The sequence below is a fragment of the Magnolia sinica genome, chromosome 4 (assembly GCF_029962835.1).
Source record: "Magnolia sinica isolate HGM2019 chromosome 4, MsV1, whole genome shotgun sequence".
Classification (NCBI taxonomy): Eukaryota; Viridiplantae; Streptophyta; class Magnoliopsida; order Magnoliales; family Magnoliaceae; genus Magnolia; species Magnolia sinica.
This window is the reverse complement of record NC_080576.1, coordinates 78641688-78660637: the sequence shown is the minus strand read 5'-3', so window position 1 is coordinate 78660637 and position 18950 is coordinate 78641688. Positions and strand designations below refer to the sequence as shown.

General features: G+C 39.5%; 1 protein-coding gene across 3 annotated transcripts in view; it reads right to left on the bottom strand.

Moving 5' to 3' along the window:
- The window catches only part of LOC131243259 (LRR receptor kinase BAK1-like), a 41112-nt gene extending 22526 nt beyond the window's left edge, over nt 1-18586 (bottom strand). For all 3 annotated transcript variants that reach the window (XM_058242457.1, XM_058242458.1, XM_058242459.1), the window contains exon 1: nt 18428-18586. In XM_058242457.1, coding sequence (XP_058098440.1) covers nt 18428-18560 — 133 coding nt within the window. In that variant the 5' untranslated portion in view covers nt 18561-18586. The remainder of the gene's footprint in view (nt 1-18427) is intronic.
- Nucleotides 18587-18950: the final 364 nt, after the last annotated feature.

Sequence of the window (18950 nt, the reverse complement as noted above, 5' to 3'; positions counted from 1 at the left end):
ATCCTCCTGTGGAATTTCGGTAAACCGGACCTATAACCAGCGTTTGCACGCGACCCTGAGTCGCATCCCATATATTTGAGCCGACTCGACCCGAGACTTGTACCATCACGACCGTGCCATAGCCGGGGTTCCAGTGCCGCGTCTCATGCGTCAATGTGATACCTAGGCCAGGAGTCATGGGCCCGCCTTTGTTTCGAGAAAAACACCGCGCATTTGCAAAACCCAAGAGAATCTTTACTAAATATCAAATCAATCAATCAAGTACAACACCCATCCCTCTCTCACCTAAAAGTCAACACAACCATACCTCTCAAGTCAAGTACACCCATCACTTACCCATCACACCCATCCCTCTCCCTTATAACCTCTCTCTCTCTCTCTCTCTCTCTCTCTCTCTCTCTTCTTCTTCTTCTTCACTTTTATTGCTAGCCATGGACGTCCATGTAAACTCCATTTCCAGCCCTCTTACCTTTAGATCCCTCCTAATCCAACCCTTAGAAGCCCATCTCCACCATTTAGAGGGATTCTAGAAGGCTTGAGAACCCAAGGGTAGAAGAAGAAGGAGAAGATCATTTGTGGGTGCTTCTCTCTCTCTCTCTCTTATGGTGATGTGTGGCCCACCTAATGATGCATGATATCCAAGTCATCCATCCAATGGGGACCATCCAGCCTTCCACCAAGTAGGGCCTAGCTTGCTACCTAAATCAGGCTTGCATGACCAATCGGTCATGCAGGGCTGGTTGTAGGGAACACATAAAAATCAGTTTGATCTAGGGCTGGGTGGCCCACTCTGGTGAACCCAACTTTGATGTATGTACCTTATCCAAACTGACCGGATTGTGGACCAGCCTGTCTGCCCATTCTTGGGGCCTGCATGACCGGTAGATCATGTAGGCCTGGATGTAGGGAAAGCAAACCTCAGCTTATTTTGGGGTGGCCCACTGATGTGGACCCCACCCTGTTATGCATGCATGTGTATGTGGCACATCCACACCATCTAGATCTAGTGCCTAGATGAGCCAGGAGCTGCTGGACGTCTACTGTCCTGACCATCCAGCAGGCCTTGACGTTGATAAAATGCAAATACCAGCTTGATTCAAAAATTCTGGTGGGCCACACTTGTGGATCCCACCCTGACACATATGTTGTATCTGTACCGTCTTGGCTGCCCGTTGTGGACAGACCTGAACGAAAGGGTAAACACAAATAGCAGCTGGATTCCCAGCTGGTGGGCCACACGCGCGGAGCCACCTTGATTTATGCATTGTATCTCCACTGTCCAGTGCATGGGACGGTGGGACCTACCTGATGTAAGTTTTTCTGCCACCATCCAGCATGGGATGGTGGGGCTCACTGATGTATGTGTTGTGTCCGACGCAGTCCAGCGGCTGTGGAATCCACCTTAATGTATGTGCACTGTAATCCACACCATCCATTTTAAGTCAATCAGATCTAGATGTTTATATGGGACGCACCTTATCAATAACAACAACGATAATAGTGCTTCTGCACTTTTCAGGCCCACTGAAATTCTATTTGCCACTCCACCTGAGGGTAGTGGGACCCACCTTGATGCGTGTTATGTCCACACCATACATCCAGATTTCCCTATCATTTAGGCCATGGGCCCATCATCAATGAAAAGATCCCAAGCCCAATCAGACCTCATTGTAAGAAACGGTTGGGACTAGTGCTACTATGGGATCCTTCTCAGGCCCACTGTGATGTTTGAGGGAGGCCCAACACTTCCTGGGTGACCCACACCTAAGTGGGACCCACTGTGATACTATTTTATCCAACCGTCCAGCCATGTGGATGCCTAGTATGAGCAGGGAATGCTGCTGGGCTGACTGTCCAGTAGCTGCCCCATCATGATTTGTGTTTTATTCATGTGGACCACTCATTTTGGGGCCCACTTGTGATGTATGGGGACCCACCACATGTATGTATGTGTCCCATCCAAGCCATCCATCCGTTTGGCACTTAGCAGTGCTAGGGGCGCTGCTGGACTGACCGTCTAGCAGTTGGCCCACTTTGTTGAATGTTTTATATCCACCCTGACCATCTATGTGAGGCCCATTAGTGATTGTGTGGGCCCCCCTACACCATGTATATGTATTTATCCAGGTTGTTTATTGGTTTGGATGCCCCATCATGGGCAAGTAGCACTGGTGGGCTAACTATCCACTAGACGGTTGACCTTTCTATATGTGCTGTATATTCATGTTGTCCATCCATTGTGGGGCCCGTTAGTGATGTGTTGGGCTCCCACACCCTCTATCAGATTTTCCCAGGCCCACTTTATAGTAGGGGCCCATATTAGAATGTAGTAGATCCAATACTAGGTGGGTGAACACCCGTAATGTTGGGCTAGGCCGTCCCTTTGTGGGCCCCATTGCCTTGTGCGGCCCACCATGATATAAGCATTAAATGCACACTGTTCATCCATTTTTCCAGGGCTGTGGGCCCCATTGCCATGTGCGGCCCACCCCCATTATGTAGAAGATCCAGAATCTCAGGTGGACACCCACCATGATATGTGTTGGGCTGGGGCGTCTCACCTTGAGGCTGCCTGATGAGGCCCTCCTTGTTGTATGTGTTATATACATGATGTCCATTCCTTCTCTCAGGGTCGTGGGCCCCATTGAGAAACAGGTCCAATCCCAAGTGGACCACACTATGGATAGTGGTGGTGGAGTAACCACCATGTGTTGCCTTATGAGGCCCACTTTGTTGCATGTGTTAGATACTCACCGTTCATCCATTTCTTTAAAGTCGTGGGACCCATTGCCTCGAGGGGCCCACCCTGATTTATGGATTATATGTCCACTATTGGGGTAGTCCTATAAGGCCCACCATGATGTATGTGTTACAAACATACTATTTGCCCATTTTTTGGGTCATGGGCTGATTTGTAAGGCCCATTATGAAGTATGTACCCTGCTTATCTATTTTCTGGGCCATAGGCTACCCCATGAGGGCTTGTTATGATGTATGTGTTGCATACGCTGCCCATCTATTTTGTTAGATTATATGGGTTGTCCCATGAGGCCCATTATGATATATGTGTTGTATATGGGATGCCCATGAGGTCCACCATGATGCATGTATTGTATGTTTCCTTGGCCATTGTATTTTTAGGCTACGGGCTGTCCCAAGTAGCCCACCTTGATGCATGTGGACCATGGGCCGTTTCTTGAAGCCCAACATGATGAATGAGATACTATGAGTGTTGCCCATTTACTTTTTAGCTATTGTGTGGGCCATGGGCTGTTTTATGATGGCCATGTGATGAGGCCCATTGTGATGTACATGAGACCCTCGAGTGAGGCCCATCATGATGTATATTGGGCCCTCTGTGTGAGGCCCATTATGTTGTGTATGAGGCTCTTGTGTAAGGCCATGGGCCCACTATAGTTAAGCTCTTTGTGGGCCACTCCTAGGGAGCAATGTTAGTTAAATGTCCACATTGATGGGCAATGATGGTTAAATGTCCACATTGTGACCTTCCCGTAGGCTGTTGTTAGGCCCATTCTCATCATTCTCTAAGTGGGTTGACCGTAATCATTGGGGCCATTTGTATGATCCTTCTATTCTCATTAGGCTAACCCAATATTTTGGGTCCCCATTGTTTGTTAGTAGGATTATTATTTTTATCTTGGAATCCATCTTGGACTTATTTGGGCCCCATAGGGCATCTAGCGGGACATATGATAGTATGGGGAAAGAAGCCCATTTCGGATCCTTAGGAATATAGGTTGGCTACCTAGGCCCAACCTTGATTTGAGGAGAGTATAACATCACTGTAGATGGAGGAATTCGTGCTAACTGATTTGGTATATTCACCATCGAGGACCGATCCTCATATTATGTATTAGATCTGCTGTCCTTCTATGGACCCCGCCATATATATAGGCTGATTATTGAATACGATTAACTTAGTACACACACTGAGTATGAGATAGCGTAACGTTGTGATTGTATGAGGCCCATTGTGATATGTGAGGCCCATTGTAACTATGAGAGGCCCATTGTAATTATATGATGCCCACTGTGACCATGTGATGTCCATCGTGATTATATGAGGCACATTGTGATGGTATGAGGCCTATTGCGATATGTGAGGCCTATTGTGATTATTTGAGGCCCATTACGATTATATGAGGCCCATCGTGACCATGTGAGGCCTATTGTGATTATATGAAGCCTATTGCGATTATATGAGGCCCATCGTGACCATGTGAGGCTCATTGTGATTATATGAGGCCCATTGCGATTATATGAGGCCCATCGTGACCATGTGAGGTCCATTGTGATTATATGAGGCCCATTGCAATTATATGAAGTCCATCGTGATTATATGAGGCACATTGTGATGGTATGAGGCCTATTGTGATGTATGGGACCCATTGTTGAGGGTCATTGTGATTGTATGAGGCCTATTGTGACTGGATGAGGCCCATTGTGATGTGTGGGGCCCATTGTGATTGTGTGAGATCGATCATTGTTGTGTGAGATAGTCATGCATAACATCATGTTACATGCCCATACGCATCATCTGCATATTTGATATAAGATGTGGTTGACTATTGCATATGCCATTGGGCGGATTATTATGGGACTCCCTGAGAGACGGAGTTGCCCGCATGAGCGCGCAATACGCACATGTTTGATGTATGAATGGATGGTATGACTCATGTATCTCGCATTTTATGATATGACTACCATACGCCCTAGCGACATCAGGCCCGTGACCTCTACAGGCATGTCGTGGATGGCTAGATGAGACACCAAAAATGTTTGGTTCTAGCATACGGGTGTGATAGATGTCCCTTTGTGAAAATCCCTAAACCCCCGAGGCCAGGGGACACCCCAACGTTTGGACCAAGTGGATATATATGAGCACATGAGGGCTGTATACTAGTAGGCTGCATCTCCTACTGTGTCGTGGTTGGTTGGGAGGGGGTATGGCCTTACCCACCTGAGAGAGTAGGCAATGTTATGCTAAATTTGACCAGCTCATAAATGGGTCCGCTATCAATGAGCCGGGCCTGATATTGGTAGGCAGATAGTGAGGTCTCTTCCACTTACCCAGTTAGGCGCTTGGATAGGGATGGTAAGCTGGCATAGTGTACTAGACCCCGGTGATAATCCCATAGATGTATGGTACTCATATGTAAACTTATTGAGCAGGAGTTGCATACTCAGCATTTTACTTATTCATTCATTCATTCATTCACTATTCACTTGGGCTAGTGGTGCGTAACTAATTTGTTATGTGTACCTTCGCAATTACCATGATTTTGGTTGGGTGCATGACCAACCTGAGATCAAGAGTTTACTATATTGAGTCTAGCTATCTAAATTTAGGTATAGGACTGGTTTGGATAGAAGTCTCTTGTGATGAACCCCACAGCTTGCGATACTACGTGCTATCGTCCTAACTTCATACTCCAGTTTGGTCATTTCTTAAACACTGCATATCGCATTACATCAATGGCATTTGGTATTTGGGTTGTTATGTTTTTGCATTTATATGGCCTAGATGAGACTGATAATATTAATGGCTCTTTAAAATTGCATATTGTATTGCATCCTTGGTATCTGATATTTGGCTCATTATGACTCCACATTGCATAGCCGATCTGCATCGCATACTCTGATATTGAATGACTTATAGCCTTGCCAGTATTCCACTTATGCTAATATTTGTGTGCTTAGCACTTATCTTCCGCACACACATACACCACCTTCTAAGCTTTCTATAAGCTTATGCAAGATAAATGCGTACAGGTGGCGATAGGATGCAGTTAAGCTGAGACAAGACCGTGCGGCAGAGCTTACGAAGCTCTTAACATTTATCTTATATTTCCCCTTCATGTATTGTATTCAAGATTTTGATATTAGTGGATATGTGATGATGATGTTGCCTTTGTGATTTGGGTACACTTATGGTTATGCTTATTATGGAACAAATTCACGTTGAAAATCCTTCTTGTAGGATCCGAAGATCAGAATCTGGTGTATGGGCGCCGGAAGCCGAGAATGGGGTACTACGGAGGCTGTCAGTGCCAGATTCGGCGATCGAAAATTTTGTAAGATCGGTTTCCGAGTTTGGGGCGTGACAGGACATGCTCACAAGGTTGTTCCTACAGAGAAGTTCAAGTTTTGTGTAACTTCTCTGGGCTCGACAATGGCGTAAAAGGAAGATGAAGTATGCATAAGAAGCATTGATGAAGCTATGATATTGGGCAGAAATAAGAGAGGAGGACAAAGAGCTACATGTTTGAAGATTGAAGATATGGTGGAGATTTTTGTATTTGATGTCTTAAATCTAATCAAATTCTATGCAGATTTTTCACCTAACTACGAAAGTGCGGGATTTGTTTCCGATTTCATTTATGATTCTTTCCGATTTTGTTTGGGATTCTTTGTAAAACTATAGATATAGGTGTAAATGGGATTGGGAGGTATTTTAAGGGATTCTAAGGCTTTCTAAAAGGGTTCTAGGGATTTTAAATGGGTGGAGCAAGGGAGAGATTTAAGGATTGCTAAAGTCTGGTAAGTCCTTCCTCTTTGTAATTTTTACTTTCATAGTTAAAGATATGTTGCTTCGTGTCATGGTTTTTTTCCCAAAAGGGTTTTCCACGTTAAATCTTTATGTTCTCTTGTGTTTACTTGGTGCTCTTGGATTGCTATCCTAGATCCTTCTCTGTGTAATTCCACAATCTAAAACCCAACAAGAAGTACCACCAGTTCGCCCAATGAAGTGAATGGGAGCTTCTTTTTTTTTTCATTAATGGAATTCCAAACAACTTCTCTTCATATTCATCAATCAAAAAAATAATGAAAGTCCACTAAAATAGCATATCAAAGAGGTTTCTTTTAAAACGTCAATAGTATCTTATACAAACATGCATAAGCATAAATAATCATGGAATGTTATCACTAAGAGATCATATCATCCCTCTTAAGAGCCCCCTGTATAAAGAAGTGGTCTATCACCACACTGCATATCCTCCAAAAAGTGAATACAAGAGTTGTCCCTTATATAAAAAGTATATCTTCCTTCTTAAGGAACTTTTAGACCCTGTTGATCACTTTCCAAATCCTAACACTATTATGAGATCAATACGTAGTGTACCAACCTACATTGTAAATTGCATATTTGTATGATATAACACTTTTAAACGTATTTCCCACCTACCTGAGTCACCGGACCTTTTTCATATGCACATCTTGTGCCTTTGGGATGTGAAGTCAATGGGCCACCTATTTATGCAATACAAGTTCTTATTATATGTTCGTTGGATGTTCACTAACCATTTCAATGTTGAATGGATGATGTCGTGATCTAGTATTACTTTCGAAGCATGGCATTAGGTTGCAGTGGTCAAAGACTTATAAAAGGAAGGTATTGTGGAGGCTAGCATTACCTGCTAGACTTTGCTTGATGTGTATGAGTATAAGAATAGAACATTTCATAATAAATTGAGCCTAACAGATGTGGTATTTATTGAATCCAAGAGGAAAGTTGTCAGTTGGGCTAAGTCTATTGATGTATTAACGAATTGGCGACAAGGCAATTTTGTATATGCTAACTCAATGAACCACCTCCTTTTTTTTTTTTTTCGAATATCATTGATTTTTTTTTTTAAAATTTATTTATTTATTTATCAAAAGACAAGGATAAAGAATTAAGAAAATTGAAATAATCAATGATTTAAGGCCATGCTTATTTGAAATTTCCCATTTTCATGGGCAGGGCTTGGCCCATTAACAACCCTTAATACAAACCTAGATTGAAGCCCAACTCCCACAATAAAGGTCCACATGTTGATATGGTTCGGCTCATGCATTAGTATGTACATGAGTACTAAATGTTCCAACATGGGATATTCCACTAGCTCACCCAGGAACACTTTAGTGGGTTAAATTTTGATAATTGTATCGTCAATCATGTTATTTCCTAGTTGGGCCCAATACTTAAAACTTTTAGATTTTATTTAAAAAAAATTTAACCGTTAATCTTTTAAATCCACCCTTAAGTATGGTTTTATTGGATTTGATGGATATTCAATGGTTAAGATCTTAATATCCATATTTTAAGCCCACATGGGATTTAACGTAAAAGATGTTAGTGCACTGATTTGTGCATCTTGTTTGTCAATTAGTCGAGTCCTTATGTCATATAGTTGGTTGACTCTCTAGAAGCTGAAGAACGAAAACACAAGAGAACAAGAGCATCAAGGAGTAAAGAACATGCAAATGAGGTGCCTTGGTGACCCTAACCCTTGATCCAAAATAACCATTGAACCTCTAGATGATCTTGGCTTAATAGGTAAACCATGTCGACCATCAATTAGCCTTAAAAACCTAATTGGAACATGATAAGTAAAGCTAAAAAAAGTGCAAAGCTACTATGAAATTATACGCCTAAAATAGTAGATTTCGAGTGTTGCTCGATCCCATCGAGTAGACCTCGAGGGGTCTTTAATGGATTCGAGTAGGTAACTCAGATATGTCAAGCTAATTATTTGAGTTTCTCGATGGTATCAAGGAACCTTCAATGACATTAAAGGAAATCCATGACCGATTGAAGACCACTTGATGACATCAGATAACAGTGTGTAAACGGTCGAGAAACAATTTTGTTAGAAATTCAATTTCTTTGTTACCATCGAAACCCTACTCAATCCCCTTAAAAGAGTTGTGATTTACCCTTTTTTTACCATTGGAACTCGAACTTCTTATAAAAGGCATTCGGTTCTTGGGCATTTGTATGGGTTTTTGGCGCAATAAAAGCTTAGGTGATTGCGCTTAAATTCCTTTATCGTTATTGCCCTGGCTTCGATGATCAACCCCTGGCACATTTTGGTTCATATTCATATCCCTTATCCCAAGCCTCTAAATAAACGAATTCTAAGTCATCTTCCTTAATATTAACACTTTAATGAGGATTCTAACCTCCACCATGAGGATGAGCTTGAACTCTACTATTTTCTAGATATTAGACTTAACTTCTATAGGTATACTCTTGTATAAATCCTCTAAATGACACATGTAGGTGAATTTCTTAGGAATTACAACTTTCCATTAGTTGTAGGAGATTCTACCATCCTTCAATTACCTTGGTCACCTCAAAGGAGCATCACATATAAGGTGATTGATCTTGGAGTTGAAGCATTGTCGAAGCATTGACAAAGCATCTCCATCATGATCGGGGGAACAAAGAGAAGTTAATTGAAGAATGGGAGAACATCAATCAAGTAACCCAAGACGTCGCTACAAAAGGGGCTTAATTCGACAAGTTGCCAATTGTAAGAATCCGGATACACTCCTTCCTTTCATAGGATTGAGTGTATAGTTTAAATTGTCAAACTTGAATATGTTCTTGTGTATGACCTTATGTAACAACCTGTACTTTTAGTACTCGTGTGTTACCATGAAGATCTAAATTAATTCACACCTGCATGGGAACACACATGATTTGCCTTACACATCATCATCCAGTGGTCCTCAATCTATTCATCTAGACCATCATACTACCAATCCAACTATTGATTTTTCATCCAAGAAGACTCTAGGACCCTTAGGACCATTGGAAGAGATCTCCATCCTTAAATAAAATGATCCATCCGTTGGTTTCAAGATAGATCATCAAATCATTCATTTTGTGAAACTATTTAAGGACATTAATTGACAACTTAAAACAAGTCAGTCGTTGGACTTTAAAATCATCCATTAAATCTTGAGATCAGGTATTAGTTTAGATGATAAACCTATTTACCATGAAATTGACCATCTAACCGTCTGTTGTGGACCAAGAAGCATCCTGATCACCTGAACAATCTCTAAAACTATTGAAGTTCAGGCTTGAATCAATTTGACCGCTGGATCAATATGAACTAGCAAACTAAATAAGAAATCACTTCATGTGGCCCACCTGAGCCATAAATATGCCTCACAATTGGGCAGATGCCCTATTAGTAGAACTAGGGGTCAATGTACAAAGTGGATTTCACGAAGCTCCACCATGGGCCCCACGTTCATTATGCATGTACATTGAAAAGGGTACACCTACGGCCTACAGGACCTCAGCACCTGTCAAACAAGCGTTGACCCATGTTTTACTGGAAAAGGAGAAAATTCCCTCTCTTTTCTCTGTTTCCCGCGTAAAAAGGATTTAAAGGGACTGTTCCGTTTTGGGTCGAATCAGGATCCGCCATCCAATCATGTTTGGATGATCCAAACCGTCCATCATGATCAGGCTAAAATTTAGACCAAACCCTTATTATTCTCGCATGTGGCTAAGCATGTACACGTGCACAATCTCGGGTGAAAAGGAGTGCGTGGAAGAGAAATTTTGAAAATAGAAACCGTCAGCTAATGAACTGGCTATCTGCATGTGGAATCCTCCTTAAATCTTAGCCCTCCACCTCAGTGGATCTCCACCTAACAATCCAAGCCAACTTTAGGACTTTCATTGCAATGAAAAGAACCACCACAACTTGGATACTCGAAACTCACCAAGAAACCGCTCGAATGGTGGCTCTCACTATGTCTCCTTAGCCCACTATCTATCGTAGCCTTACTCAGGAAATAAAGGGCCTAGTTTGATTTTCCATGAGAGGATGCATCATCTTCTTCGTTTGGTGGGCAGAACCCACTATCTATCGTAGCCTTACTCAGCTTATCTGAGATGTTCAAAAGGTAGATCTTGATAATATATTACCACCCACATGTTTGAATTACAACCATACAAAAGATGATGGCCAGGACCAATAGTTTTGTGAAAAAAAAAATCTTCGAGTATCTTGGATTAACTCATAACCTCAGAAACTAATTCATGATTAGTTGTCGGTCCTTCTAAATGTGTAAGAGGGTATAATTAACCCTCTTTCCTTTTAGGGTAATCGACTCAAAAAGGGAGAAAAGAGAAAAATAGAGAGAGATAGAGAAAGCATGTCGTTCAGTGCCGCCTCGAGTCGAGTCAACTCAGTTCATTGCTGCGAGATCAAATCAAGTTCACAGTAACATATGGTCATAGGAGATGCATTGCAACAAAGGGAGAAAGAAAGAGAATGAGAGAGAGAGAGAGGTTGAGTTGGGTTGGGCTGTTGCCGAGTCTGACTGCCTTAACTTGGTTCGACTCACGGTCCGAGTATGGACTGAGTCCAAATCTTGCAAAGGTTGAGAGATAGAGAGAGAGAGGGAGCCAAAGAATAGGATAGAAGGAAGGAAAGAAGAAAGAAGAAGGAGCAGAGTGGTCGCTACCGAGTCAGGGCTGATTTAGGGCCTGGTCTATGCAGACCTTGTTGGATGAATTTTTGGATGTTCACCAGTAGGAAGAAGGAAGGAAAAGACGAAGAAATGAAGAGTAGCGAGAAAGAAGGAAGAAGAAGAGAGAAGAAGGCATTAGCGAGTTAGCTCGACTATCATCCCATCGAGTCTAGACCGAGTTCAGTCCAAGTTGGGTGCGGATCCGGTCAATTCCAAACCTTGTTCGGTCGTGAAAGCTGGAAAGAAATGGGAAAGAAAGGAAGAGATAAGCAAGAGGAGAAGAGAGAGAAGTGAGAGTGATGCCACATGGGTCGACTCACTTGATTCTCCTGTTGATCAGGTCAAATCGGGCCGAGTGGAGTCCATCAAGTCTAAATCAAGTAGTATCGTGACATGTTCAAGTAAGTTGGTTTTAAAATCTTTGTTTGGGTTTTATCAAATTATTATTATATCATTTTTAGTCTTATGGTAGAAACTGAAATCATCTCTTATCTAAGTTCAGTGTGTTGAGCCAGCCCAAGTATGGACCCAATTAAGAGTTAAATTGAGTTAATTCAAGCTAGTGAGGTAAATTGATCTCTTAATCCATTCTTTTGAACTTAACATGAGGCAATTAATGTTGATTTGTAGATAGGAGTATAGGAAATTAGTTTTTTCCCCCAATTTTTCTTATTTGGATCTGTAATCGATTGGGTACATTTGAATCTATTCAATCCTAACCATCCACGTGTGATATTTTAGGTTAGATTGATTGCCTTGAACTCCTTGGTAACCTCTAGTCTAGCAAGAAGAGAATCCACACTTCAAGGTGAGGATCACCCTTTAAGCTTTATCACATCATAATAGTTAGCCTTGTCATTTATCTTTGTTCATTTATCTTAATTAATTTCTTAATATAGTATTATGTGGAAATGATGATAATTGTTAGTCTCTAATTGAATAATTCTTTATAAATGAATGATAATTAGACTTAAATTCAAATATCTGAGCATGTTATGGATCTCAAATACCTCTGTTTTAGGTTAAGATGAAGATTTTATGTGTAAGTGCGATTGAGAATGTACATGGCTTGTTTTATTACATGTGATGCTTGATGGTGTTTTTGGAGGTCTTCGAACTAGTGGCCATTTTGTCTATTTGATTAAATGAGAATTCTTGTTGTGGACTTACCATCTTGTGGAACCTTTGTACCTATGTGGCTTTTAGGGAAAAATCTATTTCTATCGCATCCTTGAATTGAATATTTGGCCGTTGTGGCTTTTATGGAATAATCGCCCAATGTGGCTTTGATGGATTTTATTCGTACAACCATGCGATGGTAAGTTCTAATTATTGAACAACTATTGGCCACAAGTTAAAGTGATCACCTTTAAAACATCATATTTGTTAGATTCCCTTGAGTTGAAAATGGTGATATGGGATATTATGCCGAGTTGTTGGCCTATGTTGGGTAATAAGCCCTTATAGTGGCCTTTAAGTTTTTATAAATTGACTATATGGGCTAATCATGCATCTTATTGCATGTGGACTTTATTGGGTGATCGATACAAGCCGGGGGGTTTTCTTGGGTCACCACAGGCTGTATTGTAGAGTATTTTACCTCGTGATCCTAGGCTTTCAGCGCGTGCATTCGACTACCTTAGGCGTATCATAAAGTACTCTTCTAGAAAGCTAGGTCACCTTAGTTGTCCTCTTTGCATGTTCTTTTTCAGATAACTAGTGCCCCTTAAACATACCTTGAGTACTTTTTGGGTGACTAGTTCTCCTTGGGCGATCTTTTGCCATCTGGATGACATCCTTAGGTCTGTGAGCATGTGCATACATCCATGTATTTAACCAAAAATACCATTGTGAAATTTATTTTATGTTTGCGTATCTAATGGACTCTGTCTCATTATTATGATGGTTATTATGAAATAATTATGATGGTTATTGTGAAATATTCATTATATACTGTTCCTGATAAACTATGCTTAATTTCTTAATGCTTCAATAAATCTTGAGGGTTATACCTCACTGCGATAGCTGTTGATGCTATCAAACTATATTCAATTTGTAGGAGACACAAATGATACGCATGCTAGTATTCATGTGCAATATGAGGTTTTAGATGACCTTATGACTATAGAGTATAGATTTCATTTATGTTGAATTTTTATTTTTATGTATAGTAAAGACTTATGACATTGGTTTGTATAAGTCTTCAGGTAGCCACTCAGATATTACGTTATGTATATTCGGGCTTCCTTTTATGCTTCATTTGTTTCTATTCCGTTAAACTTTTAACTCTGATAAACAAAAGAATACACACACACACATGTGGAGAACTGGTGTGTTACACGTTAGCTCTTATATAGGGAATAAATGCTGGCTATTGTGTAGGACCTCGGATCTTGTGTAGGGCCTAAATCAAAGTCCTTGTGTAGGTCACCGGCCACGGGTACTTTTGTATTAGTCTCTGTGGGAGCTTTCGGTGGGAGTAAAACTAGATCCTTAAATTAGGATCGAGGTCGTTGGTTAGCCTAAAGAAAACCAACTAAAGTCTCTTGTAGAAGCCTCCGATGGGAGTGTACGTCAGTAGGTTCTTGCAGAGGACCGAGGTTCATGATGAGCCTATAAAAAACCATAGAAAGTCTCTTGTGGGAGACAGTCCTTGTATAGGATTGTAAAGGTTAGAGGTGCACCTGATTTAAAACATCCTCTAGTGAAATCCGTACACTCATGAGTTGAATGTCTTCACCGGGAGTGAAGTAGGGAAACCAGACCAATATATATGTTTGTTTTTAGGATTGTATTTGAGCACTTGTTTAATTATACTTATCTGATGAATGTTTAATTATATGCATGCATGATTAGATGAATGCTAGGAGTTTATAGGTAGCACATTCCACAAACACATGTACACTATCATGTTTATAAACTAGTTAATTAACCTATCATTTATATTCTATGTGATTGGACCCTCAATTGGCTTAGAAACCTTAGAGTTAATTACCTTTCTTAGCTTAATTTTCATATTAGCTTAACTAGGCAATTAGGTTTAAAAGACATAAATTTTAATTGGTCCTAATCACCCCCCCTCTAGGACATAACCTTCATTTCGTAGCCCCACATAGCTTCCGCAGTGCAGCTATGGTAATCCTATTACACCACATGTAAACTTTCAAAAGATGGATATATATAATTAGTAGGGGATGGATTTTTATTAATTTGAGTATATGGTTAGGTAAGATTATAAACTTTTAATGATATAGGGCATATGAAGTTTATAAGAGTGAGGAGTACCGTAACATGCGCATCGTTATGGAATCTTGACTCTTTATAAATAGATCTTATCATGGGAGAAAGAGAGAGCTTGGATAACTAAGCCTTTACAATGTTCAGAGAGAAGAAAGAAAAAAGGGAAAACAAAAAGTAAGAGAAGAATTGAGAGAAGAAAAAGACATTATCTCCATACTCTTTTCATCACACATGTGACATGTAGGGTCCATCCTATGATGGCTCTCAATTATGCCGCCATAGTCCTATAGTAGAGTGTATGTTTGCTCTTGTTTTTCTTATCTATTTGTTGGGATAGATCAATGATAGATCTCCTACATTAGAAATCAAGATTAACTTTCATCACGTGGCTAGTAGGACATGAATTCAACGTGAGATCTCCAACTTTGGTTCATATGGTTTTGAAATTTGATTGTAAAATTTTATAATTTGGATTTTCAAAAACATTTAGTTTTTCATTTCTTTTGAAATTTACCAACATCATTCATCTCTTAAGCCTACATGAAATTTATTGGCCAAGGATGAATGCCATTAATGGTGGAGAGATTTGATCAATTTAGTACACTGATAGCCAAGATTACAGGTCTTTAATGATATAGGGTATATTAAAGTCTATAGGAATAAGGAGCACCATAATCGGTGCATCCCTTTAAAATCTTAACTCCTATATATTCTTATTCCAAGCTCTAATAGTCATCATCAATATAAATCATTCAGAAAGTAAGGGTACATTTGGTAAACATTTCATGGCAGAAAGCATTATATATAAATCAATCCTCTTATAATCATCCTTTAATAAAAGATAATAACTTAGAAAGTATCACGCTTGTATGTAAATACTCAAGAATAGTTTTTAAGGCTTGCTTCTTTCTCTTTCTCTCAACCTCTCTTTGTATCTCTCTTTGTCAGTCAAACAATTATTCTCTTTGTTTGTCAAATAGATAATTGTTGGGCCCATATGATGGATAGTCCAACTTCATTTAGGTTGCACATTTTCTCTACAATCATAGGTAGTCCCATAAGATGGTTGCTTTAGTCTTTCTCATTAATTGGTCTAATATTGGGGCTGATATAGAAAGTCAAAAGGTTGATTAAATCAATATGAAATTGAATGGTCTGATTAGAACAATATTAAAGATGAACATTTATTAAATCAATATCGAAGATGAATTATCCAATGAAGCTAAAATTGAAGATCTATTGTCCAATTGGACCAATATTGAAGATGAAGGGTCTAATTGTGCTTAGATTGGAGATAATGGTCTAATTGTGTTAATATTGAAAACTAATGACCTAATTGGACTAATGTTAAAAACACATGATTTAATTCAATGGATATTAAAGATGAATAGTTGAATTAGAATTACATCAAAGATGAATAGTTCAATTAGTCTAAAATTAAAGATAAACGTTACGATAAGATCGGTATAGAAGATGAATAGTTTGATTGTTCTGCAATTGGGGATAATTGGCTCAAATTGGCTAGTATTAAAAATGAATGACTTGATTGGACTAATGTTGATGACAAAAGTCTAATTAGAACAATACTAAAGATTAGTGATCAAATTCGATCAATATTAATTATGAATTATAGTCCAATTGGGTCAATAATTGTGATCAATAGTCTAATTGGGTTGATATTTAAGATGATTGGTCATATTAGATAGATATTAGATATGAACTGTATGGTTTGGTCAATTATATTGATGATCAAATAGTTTGATATTGAGGGATGGTTCAATTAGATCCAACTCATCTTCAATACATGACAGCTAGTCATATATATTAGCCAATCAAACCCTTAATCATCTACCCAATCAGATCATTCACCTCTAACTTCATCCAAATCAAATTGTTTGTCTTTCATATCAATCCAATGTAATTGTTAATCTTCATTATAAACATAACTGGATCATTGATTTTCAATAGCAAACCAATCAAACCATTTGTCTCTAATTTTCGCCCAATTAGATTGCTCTACATTGATATTTTGATCGAAGTAGATCATTGGTTTTTAATATCCACCCAATCAGATTGTTCATCTTCAACATTTATTCAAGCAGACCATTGATCTTTAATTTTGGACTAATATCAATTTGATTAGATTGCTTATCTTTCGCATGTTTGAGGCAAATAATCTGGATTCAACATTAGTCCAATCTGTCTCCCGATTGGACTATTAGTCTCTAATTTCAATACTAATGGACCGTAACCTATAATATTGGTGTAATCAAACCATTGTCTTCAATTTTGGGCTAATTAGACATTTCATCTTTAATATTAGTCCAATTGGATCATTTATATTTGGTATCAGTCAAATCATACCAATCAAACTAAACATCAGCCAAATCTAACCTCTGATTTTCAACATTGACCCAGTCAAACCATTCATCTCTAATTTCATCATAATTAGACCATTCATCTTCAATATCAATCTAATTTGATAATTGATATTCAATTTTGAACTAATCAGATCATTCATCTTTAATAACCAATCAAACTATTCATCTTTAGTACCATCAATAAAATCAAGCCATTGATTTTTAATATTAGCCCAATTGAACCATTAATATTCAATATTAATCTAATAAGACCACTGTTCTTTAGTTTTAGACGAATTGGGACCGTTAATCATCGATATAAGTCTAATTGAACAATTCATCTTTTGTATTGTATGAATTGAACAATCTTGTGAGCCCAAAATTGTTATTGATCAAAGGTATGGCCCATATAGATTTGGACTATTCATGATGTGGGCCATATATATATATATATATATATATATGGGGGAGAGAGAGAGAGAGAGAGAGAGAGAGTTATCTCTCAAGAAAAATAGGTCCCCCAACTAGAGCTAGGCATAGGATGACTTTGACTTGTCCTACTCGTTCATACCCAAGTCGATCCGTACTGAGTGGGTGAGTCGGTCCAAACCAAGTAGACTTCATCCAATCTGAACTCAAGCCGACTTGTGTCCGGGTTACCCAGTAACTTGACTCAACTCAACACGAAATCAAACTCGATGTCGACTCAACTCATACACTCACACATATAAATTTAGATTTGGCATTTCAAATTTGAGATGTTGTGTAGCTGATGGAAAGGCTGCGATTCTGGCAAGTGCTTTTGAGTTGTGATTTTAGCCTGTGGATACCAGCTGCACCTGACCTCACTTGGTGCCAATTCGACTTGACTCGGTAATTGTGAAAGGGTCGAACTTCGTCCAGATAAGTCCAGGCTAGACCCGGACTTGGATCGGGTTGCGCATGTTGGACTCGGTATCGAGTTGGGTCGAGTTCAAGTTAGGTCTATTTCAAAACCGGATCGAGTCTGGTCAGCCCTAACTCGGTCTGACTCAACTTGATGCCCGCTCTACCCCTAAGAAATTCAAGTTAGTTTTTGGTCGCAAAGGAAAAATGATTATCATAAAGAAGTATTCTGAAACACCTTTAGGCCCTGTTTGGCAGACACTAATACATACTGACCTCTAATACATAATGATGTAATTGGTTTCTAATACATGATTTATCATTATGGGTTAGAGATGAATATCTCTAATACATAATTACTATTAATAAAAATAAGAAATGAGATGAACTAATTTTTAGACATATTGTTAAACTTAAGTGTTACACCTAGGAGTAACTTATATTTTTAAATTACAGGCCATCACAATTATCTTCCGGTTGCGTTAGCAAATTAACAAACCCCAAGTCATTAGCGCTCTGAAAAATATCCCCACAACAAGCCTAACTTCACCAAATGGAATGATCAGTCACGTACATAATTTCTTCCACCAAGCGACCTCAATTTAAATTAAAGAATCCTCTAAAAAAAATGAAAGAAGAAGAATGAAAAGCAAGCATACCCTCCAGGTTCCCGTGAATATGAGAAAACAGGACCATGAACAACAAGACGAGAACGGAAGCTTTGGTTTCCCTCTCCATTTCTAACCAGGTTCGAAACACCCCTGCTTCATCAATCTCCTCATTAAATCTCATTTAAAGTGAGGCGAGGCGGCGTTCAAAGGTCGCAGCTGCCCACTGACCGTGATAGTGGTGGCAGCAGACCCGAGTCCGTTCTACGCAGCGCTTGAAAAACCCCAGCTCTTTGGGGGCCACCGTGCTTTTATATGTGAAATCGACTACGTCCATCAGGCGATAACCCTTATTTTAATCCTATTACATAAAATTTCAGCCTAATAAAAGACTCATATGGGCCACACCAATGGAAATGATGAAAAATTGTGCATAAAACATGTAAATTCACTTGTCGTTGTGGCCCATGTTTGTTTTGGATGAGGATGATTTTTTATGGCAGATGTACGCCATGGTGGCCCCACCTTAATTTGGGCTGATTTTTAACCGAAGATGCACGCGATGGATAGAATG